At 43.8% G+C, this 20650-nt stretch overlaps 2 protein-coding genes across 6 annotated transcripts in view; one reads left to right on the forward strand and one right to left on the reverse strand.

Annotated features, from left to right (window-relative positions):
* LOC122553325 (kelch domain-containing protein 2) overlaps positions 1-11794 on the forward strand; it is a 39610-nt gene extending 27816 nt beyond the window's left edge. The window contains exons 7-13 of the mRNA XM_043696887.2: positions 109-231; positions 2911-3110; positions 5543-5739; positions 6861-6952; positions 7883-7934; positions 9982-10079; positions 11462-11794. Of these exons, the coding sequence (XP_043552822.2) occupies positions 109-231; positions 2911-3110; positions 5543-5739; positions 6861-6952; positions 7883-7934; positions 9982-10079; positions 11462-11658 (959 nt within the window). The 3' untranslated portion in view covers positions 11659-11794. The remainder of the gene's footprint in view (positions 1-108; positions 232-2910; positions 3111-5542; positions 5740-6860; positions 6953-7882; positions 7935-9981; positions 10080-11461) is intronic.
* Positions 11795-17975: 6181 nt separating this feature from the next.
* gstz1 (glutathione S-transferase zeta 1) overlaps positions 17976-20650 on the reverse strand; it is a 46395-nt gene continuing 43720 nt past the window's right edge. For all 5 annotated transcript variants that reach the window (XM_087989557.1, XM_087989558.1, XM_087989555.1 and 2 more), the window contains 2 exons: positions 19789-19838; positions 17976-18234 (listed from right to left, as the gene is read on the reverse strand). In XM_087989557.1, coding sequence (XP_087845683.1) covers positions 18114-18234; positions 19789-19838 — 171 coding nt within the window. In that variant the 3' untranslated portion in view covers positions 17976-18113. The remainder of the gene's footprint in view (positions 18235-19788; positions 19839-20650) is intronic.

A 20650-nucleotide genomic window follows, 5' to 3' on the forward strand; every position in this document is an offset into this window, starting at 1 on the left:
TGGTTCCTGGGAAAGCCCTGTGATTCTCAAGCACCCTGATGTGACCCCTCTCTCGCTTGCTCGTTCAGTAACTAACTGCGGAGATGACCCTCTCTCGCTGTTTTGCAGCCTGTCCAAGTCCACGCTGGAATCACACACTGTGCCTGAGTGACCCAGACACAGCCATTCTGATTGGAGGGGAGAGGGGACCGAAGAGGTACTGTAAAGATGGTCTGTGGAGGTTGGAGCTCGGTGAGTGACATCCGGGAACTGGAGAAACTGCGATCAGCTCTGGGCACCATGCAGTTAGGAGGTAGTGATGATTGAGTTTCCAGTGATGGAGAGTTCAACTGAGAACAGTCTCCAAGATTCTGTCTGTGATCTGTTCAGTATCAAAATTAAATTTATCGAAGTGGTCTAATTGAACAGTTAAGATGATGAAAAGATTTAATAGGATTAATAGAAAGAAACTACTTTACCTATCAGGGCAGTCCGTAACAAGAGAACAGAATCTCCAAATTCAATTCAAACTAACAAAAGGGCACACTCAACCCCAAGATGCTGTTGTAGCCTTTTGCATTCTTGATGTGGTATTGCTGGATGGGCCAGTATTTATTGTCCATCCCTAACTGCCCTTGAACTGAGTAATTAGCTTTGCCTTTTCAGGGGGCAGTTTAGAGTCAACCACCTTGCTGTGGGTCTGAAGTCCCATGTGGACCAGACCAGGTAAGGATTGCAGTAGTGAACCAGGTGGGCTTGTGTCACAATAAAAACTGTCTTTATTTTTCTTTCTTTTTGTGGGCTCAACTGGGAAAAGGATTATTTTACAAGAGAGGACTAAGGGAAGAATTTCTGTACCTGCTTTTAAAAAAGCAAGTTACTGAACCTCATTGTAAGTTGTGTTGCTTTACAAACATTTAGTGGGGAGGGGGACGTGTAAAGAAATGGCACAGCACCAGGTCATGTTTACAAAGCAACATTCGGCTGGCAACGTGTAGCTGATTAGTCTGTGCACCCTGTGACCAGTCTTGAATTCCAAAGGTGAAGGCCATCAGCCTGATGACAGCTGTCAGGACCCTGGGTAACTGAACAGCATGTGGATATGTGCGAAACAGTGAGAAGCCTTTGGAATGGATGCGATATCCCCCGCCCCCCTCTGTCTACAAACGCTACACAAAGTCAGTTGTTTTCTGCCACCGGTTGCTGTAAGCTGTGGCTTTTACCCAATAAGTCAGAGACTTTTATCATTTGTGACCCAGTCACTCTGTGCCTCCTGTGAAGAAGCGAAAGAATCTGAAGGAAAAGATGAAAGAACTGAAGGACTCTGGAAACAAAAGGCACAGCCCATCAAATCCTGAGGACTGGTACCAACCAGCTCCCTTCCAAGTACTTTTCATCCCTTTATTTCATAACATCAATGTTTTACAGATATCCCCCACATTTCGAGCATTCTCATGCCAGTTCACTTTTACAAATGACCTACTTTAGTATCTGTTTTTGCGAACTGAAAGAGGATTTTCACTTTTACAAAAAAAGCATGCGCAGGGAGTGTGGCGCCGCCAAGCACTTTCCCTAGGAACTACACTCAGCATCAGCTTTGAACTGTGCCTGAGAGCATCTGTGCTTTACCTCCATTTATTTTGTGATTCGTTAGCAAGCTATGTCCTAAGGTATCCTGTACCTCCTACTACCCCAACCTCTGGCCTTTACTGTATGTTAGTGTTAGTTTAGGTTTTGTGTGTTTTATTTGGTAGGATTTGTTTGGGTCTGGGAACGCTCAAAAACGTTTTCCGAAATTTAATGGGAATTGCTTCTTTGCTTTACGCCGTTTCAGCTTATGAGCAGTTTCATAGGAACGCTCTACTTTCAGATCTGTATTTTGTTTCTGGATGTTTGTGTGTAGAGGGAGTTTTACAAGGGGATTAGTGTTTTAACTATAAGTTATAGGGTGGCAGTCCACAGATTCTAACCATAAGTAATCCTTCACAATTCCTCCTGTCCCCCCATCACCACCATTGGTTGCTGCGTTCTTCAGAGGTCTTCAATCCACCCCTAAGCAAACCTCGGACCCACCAGGTCCCCCACGCTCCCAGGAAAGTCTTGCAGACCTGATTAGATGCATTCTAGAATGTGAGTGGAAGTAGCTACAGAGTGTGGATGCACTGGGAGTAATCTTCCAGGAATCTTTTAGATTCTGAAAAAGTCCGAATGAATTGGAAAACTGTCAGTGTAACACCTTTGTTTCAAATAGGAGGAAGACAAAAATGAAGCAAGTAACCATATGCCAGTTAGCTTCAGGTCTGTCTTTGGAAAATGTCAGAGTCTGTTATAAAGGTTGTAGTAGCAGAGCATTTAGACGTATATACATATAATCCAGCAGGGTCTGCATGGCTTCATGAAGGGGGAATCACACCTAATGCATTTACTACATTGTTTGAGGTGGTAACAAGCGGAATAGAAAATGGGGAAGCAGTGGATGTAATATTTTTGGATTTTCAGAAAGCACTTGATAAGGTGCCACACATTAGGATACTTATAAGACCCCATGGTGTTGAAGGTAGTGTACCAGCATGAATAGAGGATTGGCTAACTCGTAGAAGACAGAATGGGGATAAGGGAACATTTTCAGGATGGCAACCTGTAACTAGAGGAATTCCACAGGGATCAGTGCTGGGCCCACAATTATTGACAAGATCTGTATTGACTTGGATGAGGAAAGTGAATGTACTATCGCAAAGTTTGTAGATGACAGAGGTGGGAGAAAGGCTGCAGACAGAGGGATTTAGCAATCTTCATTCATGAATCACCAAACGCTAGCATCTGAGATTCTTGGGAAACAAGAAAGGCAAATGGAATGTTGGCCTTTATTCCAAAGGGAATAGTTTTTTTTTTCTTCTACATTGATGTGTTCTTGGTTTGAACTTTGAGCAGATAATGGTGAGAATTTCTGGTTTCCCTTGGAGACGGCCTCTACAAAGACCATTCCAGTTCCTCGACGTGTCTGTGGTCACTCTGCCACCTATGATCCTGACACCAAACGCGTCTACATTTTCGGAGGGGTGAAAGATGAGCAATGCTTCAATAATGTCTACGTTCTGGATACTTTGACCTGGAAGTGGTCTTCTGTAATTGTAAGTAGGAGCAGTTGTTTGAATACCAAAGGAAATGGCTCCTCACACAGATAAACACACTACCTCACATTGACCTCCATCTCTTCCAGTTTTTTCCACTTTCAATCATCCAAAGCTCTTTAATTTCCAACTGTCTTTCTTCATCTCTCTCTCTCTCTCTCTCTCTCTCTCTCTCTCTCTCTCTCTCTCTCTCTCTTTCTCTCTGCATCTTGTTCCCTCTGAGTATTATAATCCCTTCTCCAGCCCTCCAGCCCCCCCCCCCCCCCCCCCTCAGTTTCCCTGCTCTAAAGAAAGCACCCTGAGCTTAGCCAGTGTCTCTTCATTGCTGAACTGCTCCATTCCCAGCAACATCCTGGTGAATCTCCTCTGCACATCCTCCATCACAGTCATATCCTTCCTATAGTGTGGGGACCAGGACTACCCACAGTTCTCCAGCTGTGGCCTCACCAAAGTCCTGTACAGCTCCAACACCATTTCCCTGCTCTTCCATTCGATGCCTTGACAGATAAAGGAAAGTGTCTCATATACCTCCTTAGACAAATGTGTCCTTCCACCTTCAGGGATCTGGGGATAAAGCACGCCAAGATCCCTCTGTTCTCTGAGCTTCCTAGTGTCCTGCATTCATTGAGTGCTTCCTTGTCTTGCTCACCTCACATTTATCAGATTATCAAAGACGATTGTGTATCCACCACCCCGACCCCCCACCTCCCAATGTGTGTAAATGTTGAAGAATGGGGGAAAGGAAGCTGTTTGGATGATGCTCTGCCATTGTACAGTTGAGGTGTAAAAGGTGATGAGGGCCTTATACAGAGTGCATGGGGAAGACCTGTCTCCCCGAGTGGACAGCTCCTTTACCAGGCCCCATAGATTTTAAGGGCGGAAGTGAGGTCTGCAGATACTGGAGATGAGTAGAGAGGAAAACCACAGCAGGTCAGGCAGTATCCTGATCCAAATTGCATTGGTCTAAATCTAGTCCAGAGTTGGTTTGGGATGAGTCGGTTCCATAGGCAGGCACAGAGGGAGGGAGATGTGGCTGTGGTAGTGACCCTGTTTCAGGATGTGGCTGAAGAGCTTCAGGAAGCAACCTGGGAGTTGCAATGAGAGAGAGACTCCGAGATCTTTGTAGAGAAAGGAGGAGAACTTCTTCAAGGTAGGCGTCCTTGTTAGAGGCTTCACAGTGAGGTTAAAATCAACTAGGTGAAAGTGAGGACTGCAGATTAGAGTCAAGAGTGTTGTGCTGGAAAAGCACAGCAGGCCATCACCACGGATGCTGCCTGAGCTGCTGTGCTTTTCCAGCACTACTCTCTTGGCTGCATAGATTGAAGGTCATTGGAATGAATTGTGGGCGTGAGAATATCACCTGCGCAGAAGGTAGTGGCTGCATGGCATTCACGGCCTGGTTTGGTGGATGAGGCAGAAACCCTCGACTCCTTTAAGAGGAACCTGACTCCTCACCTGAAACTCTGGAAGCTGTGAGGTCACCTACATGGAAGGTGGTTATTGAGAGGGTGGTGTCCCCCGTCCCCCACTCCCGGTCTGTCTATCACACTCGGGTAGATGTGTTACAGTCGCTGAAGCAGCGTTTATATTCGCTCATCAAGACCCTGAGGGTAGATACTTCATTCCCGATCATTGGTCAGCATCCACTGTCAAACTGAAGTTGTGGAAAACTCTCCGGTGGATATAAACGATTCCACAATTTGGTAAATCTGTCAGATGACTTGTATCGATGCAATCTTTCTCAAAGCTTTTGATGGTCCCACCTATTCCCCCACAGCCCTCTGAGATCTGTCTTCCTCTGATTCTTGCCTTTTTTTTAATTCATTCACGGGATGAGACCTGCATTTATTGCCCATCCCTAATTACCCAGAGGACAGTTAAGAGTCAATCACATTGCTGAGGGTCTGGAGTCACATGGAGACCAGACCAGGTACAGATGGCAGTTTCCTTCCCTAAAGGGGATTAGTGACCCAGCTGGGTTTTTCCTGACAATTTGGCAATGATATCATGGTTGCCATTAGACTCTTGCTTGCAGATTTTTACTGAATTCAGATTCCGCTGTTTGCTGTGGTGGGACTTCAGATTGGGTCCTCAGGACATTATCTTGTCTCAGGGTTAATAGTCTAGGGAGAATATCACTAGGCCATCAGCTCCTCCCTCTCTTGGGCATCCTCGGTTTTGATCACCTCCGTGTCTTCAGCTGCTGTCGGCCAATGTCTGCAGTTCCCTCAGAACACCCTTCTGCCTCTTTCCTCTTTTTAAGATGTGACTTAAAACCTTCCTCTTTAATTCAGTGTCCAGTTATCTGCCCTAATATCACGTTGTGTAACTTGATTTTTTTTTGTCTAAAGTCCCTTAGAGATTTTCTCTTGGACCTGCTGTGTTCTTGTTGTATCTGTCTGAGGTTTAATGGAATCGTTCTGCTCTCCCAGGGGAGGGGCAAGGTGCCCTCACTGGCCTATCACAGTGCAGTGGTCTTCCATCGGGAACTCTTTGTATTCGGTGGGTTACTTTGCCGAGCGCCACTGACCAAAGAAAGCTGCAGCAACACCCTGTACATCTTCAACGCTGAGCATGAGATCTGGTATCAGCCTATTGTGGTGGGTGAAAGACCCCTCCCTCGCTACGGGTGAGTCACCCTCCAGATCTAGCATGGCAGGGTGCTGGGAATGTTGGCATCAGTCTGGTTTAGTCAGAATACGGGATGAGCCAGCACTTATTACCCACCCCCCCGGTTTGCCCTGAGCACAGGGGCTACCCTTGCTGCTTGAACCAGAATCCCTTCAGAGGATGGGAACATCAACCCCATATTGGCATAGAGACTGGAGTCACATAGATCAGCACCCTGGTGCCAGGTTCCTTCCCTAAAGGACATCAGTCATGGGTTTTTAACAGCAATCTGATATCTTTAAGATCACTTTGCTTAATCTTGTCTTTGTTTAGTTCCAGGGTATTTGGTCTGCTTTTGTTTCATTCACTGTTGGGATATGGGTGTTGCTGACTGGGCCAGTGTTTGTTGCCCATCCCGAGTTGTCCTTGAGAAGGTGGTAGTGAGCTTCCTTGAACCGCTGCAGTCCATGTCCTGGATGGTGTCGAGTTTGAGTGTTGTTACAGCTGTCCCAATCCAGGAAAAGTGGGGAGGATTCCATCCCACTCCTGATCTGTGCCTTGTCGGTGGTGGACAGGCTTTGGGGAGTTGGGAGGGGAGTTACTCGCTGCTTGCTATGGTTGGCTCGGTTCGGTTCACTAGCTGTTTTGTGTCTGAGCCTGTTTGCAAACAAACAGTGAAGGGATATTAACTCCAGATCCACCTCCTCCTTTGTGATATTAGTTGAGGTTCACCTGAGGACTCCAAAGGCATCTCCCCTGCTCTTTGAATGGAGCCTGTGGCATCCCCTCTATCCTCCTGAGGTAGATGATGGGAGCTTGATGTCAGGTCTCGTGTGAAATGTGGTTCCTTGGGGTCAGAATGTGGATCTGGTGAATGGGTTGGGATTTAAACCCACAACATTCTGATTTTGATGGTCATGGTCCCTCTAGACCAGAGTGGATACCATTACCTCCTGGGCAGGTCAGTGAGATGGGAGTCTGTGCACCTGTTTGGTGTCTGGGGCAGTGGGATATCGAGATGGAAATTCTACTTTCCAGGAATTCTGCAGTGTGGCCACAGGGAATGCCGGCTGCTAATGGTGGAGGTGGTTCAGCAGATATTTCTGTTTCTCCCTTGTTGTCTCTCTCTCTTTCTCTCAGTCACTCTGGCACTCTCCTGCGAGATAAACTCATCCTGTTTGGTGGCAGTCGGAGCAGAGTGTTCCTGAACGACCTTCACATGTTGGATCTTGGTGAGGAAAATCCAGGTTTCAGGCTTAAGAACAGGGTGGGAGGGGCTATCAGAAACTCACTCCTTGGAGATTGGTCCCTGTAATAGATTGGAGTCCCCTCGGAGGGGCTTCTGAAGGTAAAAACGCCGATGTTCTGGGGATAGGAAGAGGAGTTGAGAACTTCTCACCAGAGACAAAATTATGGGATGGGCTAATGAAGGGAACGATGTCGATGGTAACTTGATGAGGTTGATCAACCTGAATTGTGCGGTCCAATATTAGAGCTATTTGCATTAATTTTATGAACAAATGTTTTACATGGTCTAGACTTCACGTGTGTGTGTGTACTATAGAAACATTGGCCACCTCAGAGTACGGGGGTGCACTGATCATCATAAACTCAGGGAAACAGACGTGTAACCACAGACACTTTTGAAAATCTGAATTCTGGTTTTAAGATGTTGGAAATAAAAGCCTGGTCTCAGAAGAGGTGATCTTGGGGCTGTTGGATTGTCAACAGTAACTCAGTGGAATCGCATCATTGATGCTGTCACCAGGATTCCTGATTCGGAAAACTGGAACAGCTGAAGTCTATTCAGCCCCTTGAACCTGTTTCATCATTCAATCTGTCTCCAGCTGATCTAAATCTGAACTCCATGTCCCCACGTGTTTCTGTGACCTTTAATGTTTTTTTGCGAGGTAAAAGCTATTTTGAAACTTTTAGTTGATTGCCAATCCCAACAACCTTACTGGGGGTCGAGGTGGAGAATTGCACTACTCTGTGAAGTGATCTCCATTTAACATCATCCAGCCATCTGAGTGACTGGTGCTGTCTGGGGTTGTCGTGGCTTGGTGCAGGGAGTGGTGGAAGAGGGAACTGCTTGTATTTTCAGTTGAAGAATGCTCTGCAAGTTGATTTGTTTCTGAACTGACACTGCCTGTTTCTTCTAGGCTTCATGGAGTACATTAACATCCAGAGTCGAGCCCCTCCTCCGCCACGATGGTAGGTACCAGTGAGGAACATTGACATGGACACTTCAGGAGGGCAATGGGAGAAATGCACAGCTCTAGAGTCTGAAAGCTGTGAACTGGCACTGGTCCGATTCTTGCTCTTTATATTTGGTCTCACTGACAGACCATACGGGATAGCCAGTGTAGATTCACAAAGCAAACAATGACAGCATTGTGTTTGGTTGTGTTTCCCAAAATCTGGATGTGGGCATGATATTGGAGTTGAATAATGTGATTTGACTCCACCTAATCTGTGCTCAGGAAAAGTTTGGGCCCCCGTAATGTCCCTGTCCTGGGAGTGTTTGTTGGAGACAGTGTAGAGGGAGCTTTACTCTGTATATAACCCTGTGCTGTCCCTGTCCTGGGAGTGTTTGTTGGGGACAGTGTAGAGGGAGCTTTACTCTGTATATAACCCTGTGCTGTCCCTGTCCTGGGAGTGTTTGATGGGGACAGTGTAGAGGGAGCTTTACTCTGTATATAACCCTGTGCTGTCCCTGTCCTGGGAGTGTTTGATGGGGGACAGTGTAGTGGGAGCTTTACTCTGTATATAACCCTGTGCTGTCCCTGTCCTGGGAGTGTTTGATGGGGGACAGTGTAGTGGGAGCTTTACTCTGTATATAACCCTGTGCTGTCCCTGTCCTGGGAGTGTTTGATGGGGGACAGTGTAGTGGGAGCTTTACTCTGTATATAACCCTGTGCTGTCCCTGTCCTGGGAGTGTTTGATGGGGGACAGTGTAGTGGGAGCTTTACTCTGTATATAACCCTGTGCTGTCCCTGTCCTGGGAGTGTTTGATGGGGGACAGTGTAGTGGGAGCTTTACTCTGTATATAACCCTGTGCTGTCCCTGTCCTGGGAGTGTTTGATGGGGGACAGTGTAGTGGGAGCTTTACTCTGTATATAACCCTGTGCTGTCCCTGTCCTGGGAGTGTTTGATGGGGGACAGTGTAGTGGGAGCTTTACTCTGTATATAACCCTGTGCTGTCCCTGTCCTGGGAGTGTTTGATGGGGACTGTCACAAGACTTTGCAAAGATCAGTCCAGCACAGGAACAGGCCCTTCAGCCCGCCAAGACTGCCTTTCTAAACTAAAAACCTTTTGCCTCTTTGTAGTCCATATCCCTGCCTGTTTGTGTGTCTGTCAAGGCTGCTATTAAACATTGCTATTGTATCTGCCTTCACTTTCCAGGCACTAGCCACTCTCTGCATTTAAAAAAAAAACTGCCTTTCCCATCTCCTTTAAATGTACCTCTTTCAACCTTAAACATCTCACCCTTTGACATTAAAGTGAAAACAAAATAAGTTTGTACAATCTCTCCTTATAGCTAATACCCTCAACCTGGTAACATCCTGGCAAACTATTTCTGTACCTTCTCCAAAGCCTCCACATCCTTCTGGTGGTGTGCTGACCAGAACTGCATACAGTATTCCAAGTGTGATCTCACTAAAGTTCCATACAGCTGCAACCTGACTTGCTCTGACTGATGAAGACAAGCGTACCATATACCCTCTTGACCACTTTATTCACTCTGTATCTAATCCTGTGCTGTACATTGTTTTTATTCATTTACGGGATGACTGTATCGCTGGCTAAAAAAACAGCATTTAATGCCCAGAGGGCAGTTAGGAGTCAACCCCATTGCTGTGGGTCTGGAGTCGTATGTAAGGCCTGACCAGGTAAAGAAGGCAGATTCCTTCCCTAAAGGGCAGTAGTGACCCAGATGGGTTTTTCCAAGAATGGATTCATGATCATCATTAGGCTTTTATTTCCACATTTTACTGAATTCAAATTACACCACCTGCTGTAGTGGGATTCGAGCCCAGGTCTCCAGAACATTACCTTGGTGTCTGGATTAACAGTCTAATGATAATACCACTGGACTGTTGCCTCCCTATTGGAGAAGGTACACTGCAGGAGGAATTAAGCTTTAAAATCTGGTTGGAGGGTGTTATCATCTCTCAAGTTTGCTGCTTTGGATCCAAGGTTGTTTGGAGTGCCTGGGTGTTGTGAAAGATGCTGTGACAAAGCAATTCTTTCTTCTAGCTGCCATGCTGCCGTTCCTGTGTGTGGTAACAAGATGCTGATCAGCGGTGGGCATAATCTGAGCGGAGCCCTGCAGGATTTGTTCATCTTCAATATAGGTAAGGCCAAGGATGTAGCCTCTAGCTGCAAAGCCATTGATTGTCATTGTCTCTCTCTGTGTCTGTCTGTCTTTCTGTGTGATTGTCCTATGGATTTAAAGCTCCCATTTATTGCTGTTTCTGGAGCTGTATAAATCTTTTAGTTTGTTTCTCCTTATCTCTCCTCTTGTGTTGTTGACTGATGACTATGTCAGATATTGCATGCTGTAATTCCTACATTGTCACACATGAATAGGTTGGCCATTTGTTCACGTGCAAACATCATGCTGAAATAGGGCATGTCAAAGCTATCCTGTGCGATAACAGTGACCTTCATAGAACATTACAGCGCAGATCATTCTTCATGTAAACTCGCGAAAGGCCCGAAGACGGTTACTTTTGGTCCTGAAAGGTGCCCTGTTTACCTCAGAAGGGTAAAGTATCTTGAGAGTCTGAGCAATAGGTGAAGCCTGTAGTTTTACACTGCTGCTAAGCAGTAGCAATATGATTGAAGTTTGTTATGAATTGGTGCTGCTGTTCAGCCAAAAAGATGTTGTGCCTAATACACAAAGGGAGGTGATGGTCTAGTGGTATTATCGCTGGACTGTTAATTCAGAGACCCAGATAATGTTCTGGGGACCTGGGTACAAATCCTGCCAGGGAAGATGGTGGAATTTGAATTTAACATATCTGGAACTAGTAATGTAGTGGTAACTGTGAATCAGTTGTCAGAAAAACCCATCTCGGTCACTAATATCCTTCAGGGAAAGAAACTGCCATCCTTACCTGGTCTGCTTTACATGTGACCCCAGACACACAGCAATGTGGTTGACTCTTAACTGCCCTCTGGGTAGTTAGGGATATGTAGTAAATGCTGGCCTAGCCAGTGATACCCTCATCCCATGAATGAATAAAGAGAAACCAACACAAGCATCATTTTAGTGCCAGTGTGATGCTAGATATATTGGCTCAACATCCTGAAGGTTGGCAGATCGTATCAAACAGCACGTCCCTGCAGCTGTTCACAAGAGTGAGGTACTGACCATAACCCAAACAGCCTCACCACACTGGATGTGAGTCTGCAATTAGATGATACCTGGGTCATCCTGAGTATGCAAATAATTATGCTGACAACTAATTTAGGGTCATCAGTCGGGTTCACTAGCTATGGTCTGGAAGGTCTGTCCATGAGTGCAGTGGGTCCTGTTTGCAGACAGAAAGAACACATGTACACACTGCACCTGTTTCAGTTCCGAGTTGTTGACTGAGATTGCAAAACAAGCATGTTCTAGTGAGGAGACCTTGGCAAAAACAGAGATCCATCTCGTGACAATTTGACCATCTGACACGTTGAGTCTAATCCTTATTCTTTCTTCTACCTCCCCCCACACACCCCTCACCAGACACCTACAGTTGGAGCAGTCTGTCTCACCCTATACTCTGCTCCGTGCCACGGACAGGTCACAGCCTAGTGTATCTGAACTCGAGTCGATGCAGCACAGGGTCCTGCCACAAGCTGCTGGTGTTTGGGGGCTCAGACAACGCTGGGAAATTCTACAGTGACACAGTCCGAGTAGGCATGGTGCTGGATGGGGACTGAATCAACCTCTCCTGAAAAATAACTTCCATGTAAGTGTGTGGCAGTAAACCCGAGGAGCAGGCAATGTGGACAACAGCCATCTGACCATCCAATAGCTAAACAATTTTGCACTTCATCATTAAAAGTTACAATTGAGGCCTTTGTTGTCTTGTTTTAATAACCCAAATAATAATCCTGAACAAGTGCTCAGGGCAGTGCTCAGACACCCTCACTATCTGAGTGTTAAGACAGAAGAGCTGTAAGGGATTAAAACAATCAATGTTTGTGATTCTCAGTCAAGTTCCTGATGGGTAGGAATACGCCAACATGCAACACAGTGACTTTGGAAAGAGGGAGGGAGCTTTCAGTATTCTTCCTGGAATTTGATTGGTTACACAGTACTGACAAGGCTAGAAGTTATCACCTCGTCTTTAATTGTTCTTGAAGATGTTTGAGACAATCCAAAAACTGGTCAAAAAGAATAATGAAGTCTGCATCTTATCCTGCTGTCTTCCAGTTATATAGACACAGATGTTGTGCCCAGTTTTACAAAACCCTGTTAGATCATATCCACAGTCACTCTGAGCACTTCTAGGCACCACACCACAGGGAGGTGAAATTGTCTTTGGATGATTTATGGTGTTAGATTCCCAGAATAATACTTGAACACTAAGGGTTAAACTACAAACTGATATTATGCAGATTAAGGTTGTATTTCCTGGAATTTTAAAGGATGAGGATGATTTCATTAAAACAAAATGTTAAAGCAGCATGGTTAGTGTGAAGGAGACTTTGAGTGAGACTGAGTCTGAGTGAGTGAAACTGGGAATTTGATGAAAAGGGGTACAGATGTTCTTTCAGGTTTACTGCAGGATGTAAACTCTCTAGAATGGGAAAGGATAGAAGTCATGGCTCAAGAGGATGACTTGCAGTGAGACCAATGATGGAGCGATGTCACAAACCACAATGTGACATGAGTGCAAAGAATGAAACTAATTCGTGAATAGGATTAGTGAGCATTTCATACAATCCTATTGTACAGAAGAAGCCCTTTGGCCCGTTGTGGCTGCACTGGCAAAAAACTACACTAGTCCCACTTTGCAGCACTTGGCCCAGAGCACTGGATGCTAAGCATTTCTATTCTTTGAAGTAAAGGTAAGATCTTCAGTTTGTTTTGAGGTGTTCAATGTTTCCTTTTTCTTACCTAACTGGTTCGGTATTTAGGAAACTGGTGTCTTTTACAATGCTTTTTAATATAAAACATAAAGAGTGGGAATCTAGTATAATTAGTAAATTAATTCAAGTATGGTAATGATGGCAGGATAGGTGACGTGTTGCTCCTGTAACATGTGAAAGCTGCTGGACTCTGATTAGGAGCGAGCATATCTATAGTTAGTGTTTGCAGTTTAAGGAATTTCAGATCAGAGTTGAGGGACTGGAGTCCCAGCTGTAGACGTTGCATCACATCAGGAAGGGGAAGTTACCTGGACACTTTATTCCAGGTGGTGGGCATAATCCTCAAACTAGGAAATTAAAATTTGGTCTGTGATCACAGATGGGAGTATGACAACAGCTGGAGCAGGTCTGGGTACCAAAAGGAACCTTGGCCTCTGGAATTTTGCAGAAGTTACAGGATTCTCTGTGGATCGGGGAGGATCAGTGAACTGATCAAGGGACCTTGGTAAACGGAGCCATTCAAATTCCGAGTGTATTTGGGACAGTTTCCTAGAATGATACATTGTGATTCTGACCATGAATTGGGCTAATTTTGATCTTTCGATGTGTAATGAGGTAGGTCTCATAAATGAGTATAAGAATCTGCTAGAATTTGAAAAGGGAAAGCTTGGGTCAGAAACAACTGTGCTGGATGTAAATCAGGATAATTAAAGAATGGAGGAAAGTGTTGGCTGGAGTCGACTGGGAAATAAATTTAACAGCAAAGATGATTTGAACAATTGTAGATATTTCAGAAAACAGCTCATAATCACAACAAAGCTATATCCCAATGAGAAAGAAAGGTTCTAAGAGATTAACTTCCTCAGTTTATGATAAAATCAACAAATGATGACCAAAAAAAAGAGAAAATAAGCCTTGAAAGTAAACTCACACATAATATCAAAACTGACAGTCACACTATTTTAAGTATAATTGAGATGGAAATAAACACCTATGGCCCACCAGTGAACTTTAAAGTTATGTATAATCAAAGAGATAAAACAAAGTTAATAAGGGCCCCTTCAAGAATTCAACTGGTAAAAATAATGGAGAACCAGAAAATGGAAGAGGACTTGAATAAAAACTTCAACCCTGAAGGTTGCTGCACAGGTGGATAGAGTGGTCAAGAAGGCATATAGTATGCTTGTCTTCATCAGACGGAGTATTGAGTATAAGAGGTGGCAGGTTATGTTAAAATTGTATAAGACTTTGGTTCGGCTGCGTTTAGAATACTGTGTACAGTTCTGGTCACCACATTACCAAAAGGGTGTGGACGCTTTGGAGAAGGTTTATGAGGATGTTGCCTGGTATGGAAGGTGCTAGCTATGAAGAGAGGTTGAGTAGGTTAGGATTGTTTTCATTAGAAAAAAGATTGGGGAGGATCTAATTGAGGTTTACAAAATCATGAAGGGTATAGACAGGGTGGATAGAGGTAAGTTTTTCCCCAGCGTGAGGGATTCTAGCAAGTATTTGGGTGGTAGTGCCTGGAATGTGTTGCCAGCTAAGGTAGTTGAGGAAGGCACAGTAGATTCATTTAAGGTGCATCTAGACAGATGCATGGGTAGGTGGAAGCAGAAGGATACAGATGTTTAGGAATTGGGCGATAGGTTTAGATGGTTGATTTGGATCGGCTCAGGTTTGGAGGGCTGAAGGGCTTGTTCCTGGGTTGAAAATTTTCTTTGTATCAGTCTTCACGCTAGACAACACTAATAGTATGTCAAAACTGCAAAATATTGCGGATCAAAGGACAGAAAATAAATTCAATAACTATCAATAGAAAAAAATGTGCTAGGGAATTTAATAGGGCTGAAGACTGATTAAATCTGCTGGACCTGACAACGCATCCTAGGATATTAAAAACTATCTGCAGAGCTAGTGAATGCAATGGTAATAATTCCGAAATGCTTAGATTCTGGAAATTTCCCAGTGAACTGAGAGTCTCCCTTAAAAAGGGACGGAGACAAAAAAAAATTACAGGTAACTATAGACCTTTTTTGCTTAATTGGGAATGTGTTGAGTCGATTAAAAAGGAAATAGTCTGAAGAGGGATAGAGACTGGCTAAGTGAATGGACAAAAATGTAGTGGATGGAATATAATGTGGGAAAATATGACATACACTTTGACAGGAAGAATAGAGGAGCTGATTATTTAAATAGGGAAAATTTTGAAGGTTAAGAGGTGATCTGTTTGAAGTTGTCAAGATATGAACAGAAAAAGATGGTAGATGAAGATGAGCTATTTCCACTGGTTGGGGATTCTAGAACTAGTGGGTATAGTCTAAAGTTAGTTCATTCAGGAGAGATGTTAGAAAGCAATTCTATGCACAGAGGTAGATGTTTGAAACTCTTCCACAAATAGCAGTTGATGCTAGATCAGGTGTTTAGTTTTAAATTGTGACAAAATTTTTGTTAAACAGTTTAAAGGGATATAGGCCAAAGGCAGGTATAAGGAGCTAGGCCACAGATCAACTATGATCTCATTAAATGGCAGAATAGGCTTGAGAGGTTGAATGGCCTGTTCCTGTATAAAGACTGCAGAAAGCTACGGAACTGGAATTTGGGAGACATTGTATATAAATCTCAAAAACATTTGTCTGCGTTATAGGGAAAATGAATGTTTGCCTTGACTTCAGAAGGAATGACTTATAAAAACAGGTTTTGCTAGGTTAGACTGCACCTGGAACACTGAACAGTTTTTTGATTTACTGCTGTTTAAAGGAATAAGATCACCTTATTGAAGCAACATTCTTAGGTGACTTGACAGGGTAAATGAGGAAAAGCTGGTTTCACTTGTGGGTGAATCTAAGACCATAGCATTACCACAGCATGTGCATTTAAAACAGATGGAAATTCCTGACAAACAGCTTATGCTCAATTCTCCTGCTCCTCGGATGCTGCCTGACCAGCTGTGCTTTTCCAGAACCACACTCTTTGATCCTAATCTTACTCGTCATTCTTTTATTCCTGACAGACCAATAGAAAGCTTTAGGGTTTTCCTTGATCCTACCTGTCGAAGACTTCTCATGTCCCCTCCTGGCTCTTCTTAGCTCTCTCTTTAGGTCCTCCCTGGCATCTCAAGGGCCCTAACTGAGCCTTCACGTTCATTCTAACATGAGCCTCCTCCTTCCTCTTGAGAAGAGATTCAAATTCTTTCGTAAACCACAGTTCACTTGCTTGACCACTTGCTCCCTGCCTGACAGGTACGTACTTATCAAGGCCACGCAATAGCCGTTCCTTGAACAACTCCACATTTCAATTGTGATCATCCCCTGCAGTTTCCTGAATGTATCCCGAATCTTGCCTTATTGTATCATAATTGCCTTTCCCTCAGCTATAACTTTTGCCCTGTGGTGTATATACCTATCCTGTTTCCGTCCCTGCACTGTAACCCACCTACCTTCTTCCTGTACCTGAGGTGTGACTATCTCCCTTTAACTCCTCTCAATTACCCCTCAGCTTCCAGAATGATCTGCAGTTCATCCACCTCCAGTTCCCTAACGTGACTTCCAAGGAGCTGGAGTTGGGTGCGTTTCTTGCAGATGAAGTCAGCAGGGACCATTGCCTCCCACATTCTACAGGAGGAACATTCAACTGCTCTCCCAGTGTTCTGAATTCCCAAAGAGACTCCTGGGGGGAAAAAAGTTACCTTACCCAAATCCGCACTTGGAATCTTTTTTTCGGTTAGAGGAGGAGGATGGGCAGGAGACACTACCCGAGTAGTATTTAGAGTAAAGCAACTCCCAAATCTAAAGTCTCACTTACTCAGCAGTCCCATGTCCACTCCTGCTCAGCGTGTGCTCCACCTATACAGGAGGTAAACTTTTTATAGGATTAATTTACTTTCCCAGCAGCCCCTTGGTCCTTGTTCTTGCTACAAAAAATGGAGGCCGCTGACTTACGAGGTAAGGGTATGGAATGCCCTGCCTACAACAGTAGTAGTAAACTCACCAACTTTAAGAACATTTAAATGGTCATTGGATAAACATATGGACGATAATGGAATAGTGTAGGTTAGATCAGCTTCAGATTGTTGCACCGATCTGTGAACCCATAGAGGGCCGAACAGCTTGTTCAGGCCCACAAGCCTCATCGCCCCCTACTCTGGCCCACAAGCCTCATTCCTAATGAAGGGCTTATGCCTGAAATGTCAATGCTCTTGCTCCTTGCTTGCTGCCTGACCCACTGTGCTTTTCTAGCATCACACTCTCGACTCTGATCTCCAGCACCTGCAGCCCTCACTTTCTCCCCTCTGAATTAATAGTCCAGCAGTAATACCACCAGGTTGTTGCTTCCCCGGGGTAAACCAGGATGGTCCTGGTGAGGAAACAGAAACAGGGTTCACTGTCTAAGGAACTGGGACAGATCACTTAGGATGGAGAGGAGGAGAAATGCCTTCACCCAGAGAGTGGTGAGCTTCTGGAACTGTCTGCCACTGAAAGATGAGGCCAAGTCAGTAAATCTTTTCAGGAAGGAGTTGGATATAGTTTTTAGGGATAAAGGGATCAAAGTATATGGGGAGAAAGGAGGAACAGGGTACAGATCACTGGATGATCGCCAACTTTAAGGTGATTTAAATGGTCATTGGATAAACATTTGGATGATAATGGAATAACGAAGGTTAGATGGACTTCAGATTGGTTTCATAGCTTGGCACATTGAAGGCTGAAGGGCCTGTACGTGTTGTCATGTTCTTTCAGTCACGATCACATCAAATGGCAGAGCAGGCCTGAAGGGATGAATGGTCTACTTTTTTTTCAATGCTTCTATGTGAATATTTTTGCTTTCCTTAAAGCTGCTGTTTAACTCCCTGAAATGAGCTCAGGTTCCAGTAGTTGTTTTTCAAGGTTTACTTTGAGGGACAAAAAAAATTACAAAATTACTTCTTTCTCCCTTATTGATGGAATCAGACAATAAATCAAAAGCATGTGAACAACATAAGATGGTGACAATGTGGGAGGGAAACTCGCTCCACAGAGCCATCAAGTGGCATGATTACAAATACAATGTGACAGTTGACAGTGATTTACAGCTGTTGAATTAACAAAAACATTACCAAAAAAAATGTTTCCACCCTCACACTTTGTAAGTTTGTTTGGCAAAGAATCAGAAAAGAGAACAGTAAATACTTCAACAAAAATAATTTTTAATTAATCATTTTGAAAGTCCAAGGAGCTCGTTCTATCAAACCAGCAATTGATGGGAGAAGTTCTCTTGTTTCACCAGGAGCTGTTTGATCTGATGTTGCCCTTGCTGATTGGGGGTCAGGATTGAGGAGGTGCATCAGGCTGGCAAGATGGATGACTGACTTTGAAGGCATCTAGTTCCAGAAGGGCATTGTTGATCTTTACAATGGTGGGAAACTGTGTGAGGCCCACTTTGAACCTGTGGGTGAGAGGATAAACCTTAAAGTGACCAAGTGAACCACAGCCTCAGCACTGATTAGAGAAATGGGACAGGAACTCATTGTGAAGATTTATTGCCAGCGAGTTTCTAATTTCCGGAATGATCTTTTAGAGTCACTTTTGTTCCTTTTTGTATTTTCTAAAAACTTCATCTCTGCAGCTACTTGTCTTTTGTGTTGATCAGAATCTATTTGGATGAATCTCTAGGGGAGATAGTCCATGAGTGCTATGACACTAGTAATCCAGATGTCCTGGTTAATGCTCTGGGAACATGGGTTCAAGTATTAATGTGGCTGATGGTGGGATCTGATCGAATCAAGATGGCTGGATTTAGAGATGCCGGTGTTGGACTGGGGTCTACAAAGTTAAAAATCACACAACACCAGGTTATAGTCCTGATTTAGAGGTGGTGGTGTTGGACTGGGGTCTACAAAGTTAAAAATCACAACACCAGGTTATAGTCCTGATTTAGAGGTGGTGGTGTTGGACTGGGGTCTACAAAGTTAAAAATCACAACACCAGGTTATAGTCCTGATTTAGAGGTGGTGGTGTTGGACTGGGGTCTACAAAGTTAAAAATCACACAACACCAGGTTTATAGCCCAAAAGGTTTATTTGGAAGTAAAAGCTTTCGGAGTGCTTCTAATCACTTAGAATGGGGATGGAGGTTTCAACTTATTAACGTGTAAATCTCAGAACTTCTTTCAAAGTCACATTCCTGATTAAAGACTTAACAGCAAATCTAATTTCATTCAATACATCGCATCAGTTGCATGACACTATGATCTTTTACTACAAATTCTGCATCCTATGATCCTGCCCCACTAGCTACCTGATAAAGGAGCACTTGCAAGTACTGAAAGCTTGCACTTCCAAGTAAACCTGTTGGACTATAACCTGGTGTTGTATGATTTTTAACTTTATCCATAGAAATATGGTTAACTCTTAAGTGCCCCCTAAAATGGGCCAAGTAAGCTAAACGAGGACAATAAATATTGGCCTTACCAGAATGATCCAATCGCATGAATTCATTCCAGAATAAAGTTACTGTACCCAGTCTTCCTGTTCTCGAACATTTTGTACCAAAGAATAACACAAAATACTGAAGTACCTTTCTGACAGGTGGTAATCTCCTTTTGAATCTGTCATGTTAAAATCTACTGAAACCTTTCTTTCTTTTACGGGCCTTTTCTATGTGTTTGTCTCATTTCCATATTAGATATATGATAACATCTTTGAACAGGTCGATTAGAAAGTATCTATTGTTGACAGGGTGGGGAGAAAGAGGAGAGAGATTACACACAAACAACAGAAGTGCTCACCACTGCTGAAATACTCTCAGCATTTAGCACAGAGTGAAAATCTGAAATGGGCTTTAAGTATATAACAGTTAGAGATTTTTGGGCCGTGGTGAAGTCTATAATTTTTGTCAAATGTTCTTTGTGGGTCGGTTAGTTCAATGACTTTTTATTTAAATACTAGACTAAGTTGCAACTTCCACAGAGATCTGACAGCCATGCTGCACAAAACCTTACCTTACAGCATTATACACTTGTGGGACCAGACACAGATCAGCCATTGTCACCTGGAACAGAACAGGATGTGTCACAAGATTAAACCAAGCAGATTCAGCTAAACATATCCGCATTCATCTAGCCTCCTCTACATCTTACATCATGGTCAACTGTGGTGCTCATCTCTGATAGAGGTTATGAGTTGAAGTTCATCTCTAGGCACTTGTTCACAGAATCCAAACTGATATTACCAGGGAGTTCTGAAGGTGTGCTACAATGTAATAGATGCCACTTTCCAGATGAAATATTAAACTATGCTCTGCATGCCTACTCAGGTGAATGTAAAAGGAACTATTCCAAAGTAGAATACACTGTCTAATACACAGTTACCAAACAACATCACTCAAACTGTTCTGCATTTCCCACGTTATAACAAGAATTTTTAATTTTTTTATACATATGGTATGTTACCAGCTGAGACAGCATTTGTTGCTCATCTTTTATCACACTTGAGGTGGTGGTGGTGGTGAGCTGCCACTGCAGTCAGACCCACAATTCCCTTAGGGAGAGAATTCCAGGATTTTGACCTAGCAACACTGAAGAAACAGCAATATATTTCCAAGTCAAGATGGTTTTCAAGGGAACTTGTAGGGGGTGATGTTCCCATGTATCTTTGTCCTTCTCGATGGAAATTGAGATGGGTTCCAAAGGTGTGTCTAAGGATCTTTGGCAAGCTTCTGCAGTGCATCTTCCAGATGGTATACACTGCCGCTAGTGAGCATCAATAGTGGAAGGAACTGATCATAGAATCAAACAATACAGAAGAGGCCCTTCAGCCCATCCAGTCTGAACCAGCAAAATTACAAAAAATCTGCACTAGTGC

Source organism: Chiloscyllium plagiosum, unplaced genomic scaffold (genome assembly GCF_037043375.1).
Source record: "Chiloscyllium plagiosum isolate Xiang-an unplaced genomic scaffold, Cpla_swu_hap1 HiC_scaffold_8, whole genome shotgun sequence".
In the NCBI taxonomy this organism is placed as follows: Eukaryota; Metazoa; Chordata; class Chondrichthyes; order Orectolobiformes; family Hemiscylliidae; genus Chiloscyllium; species Chiloscyllium plagiosum.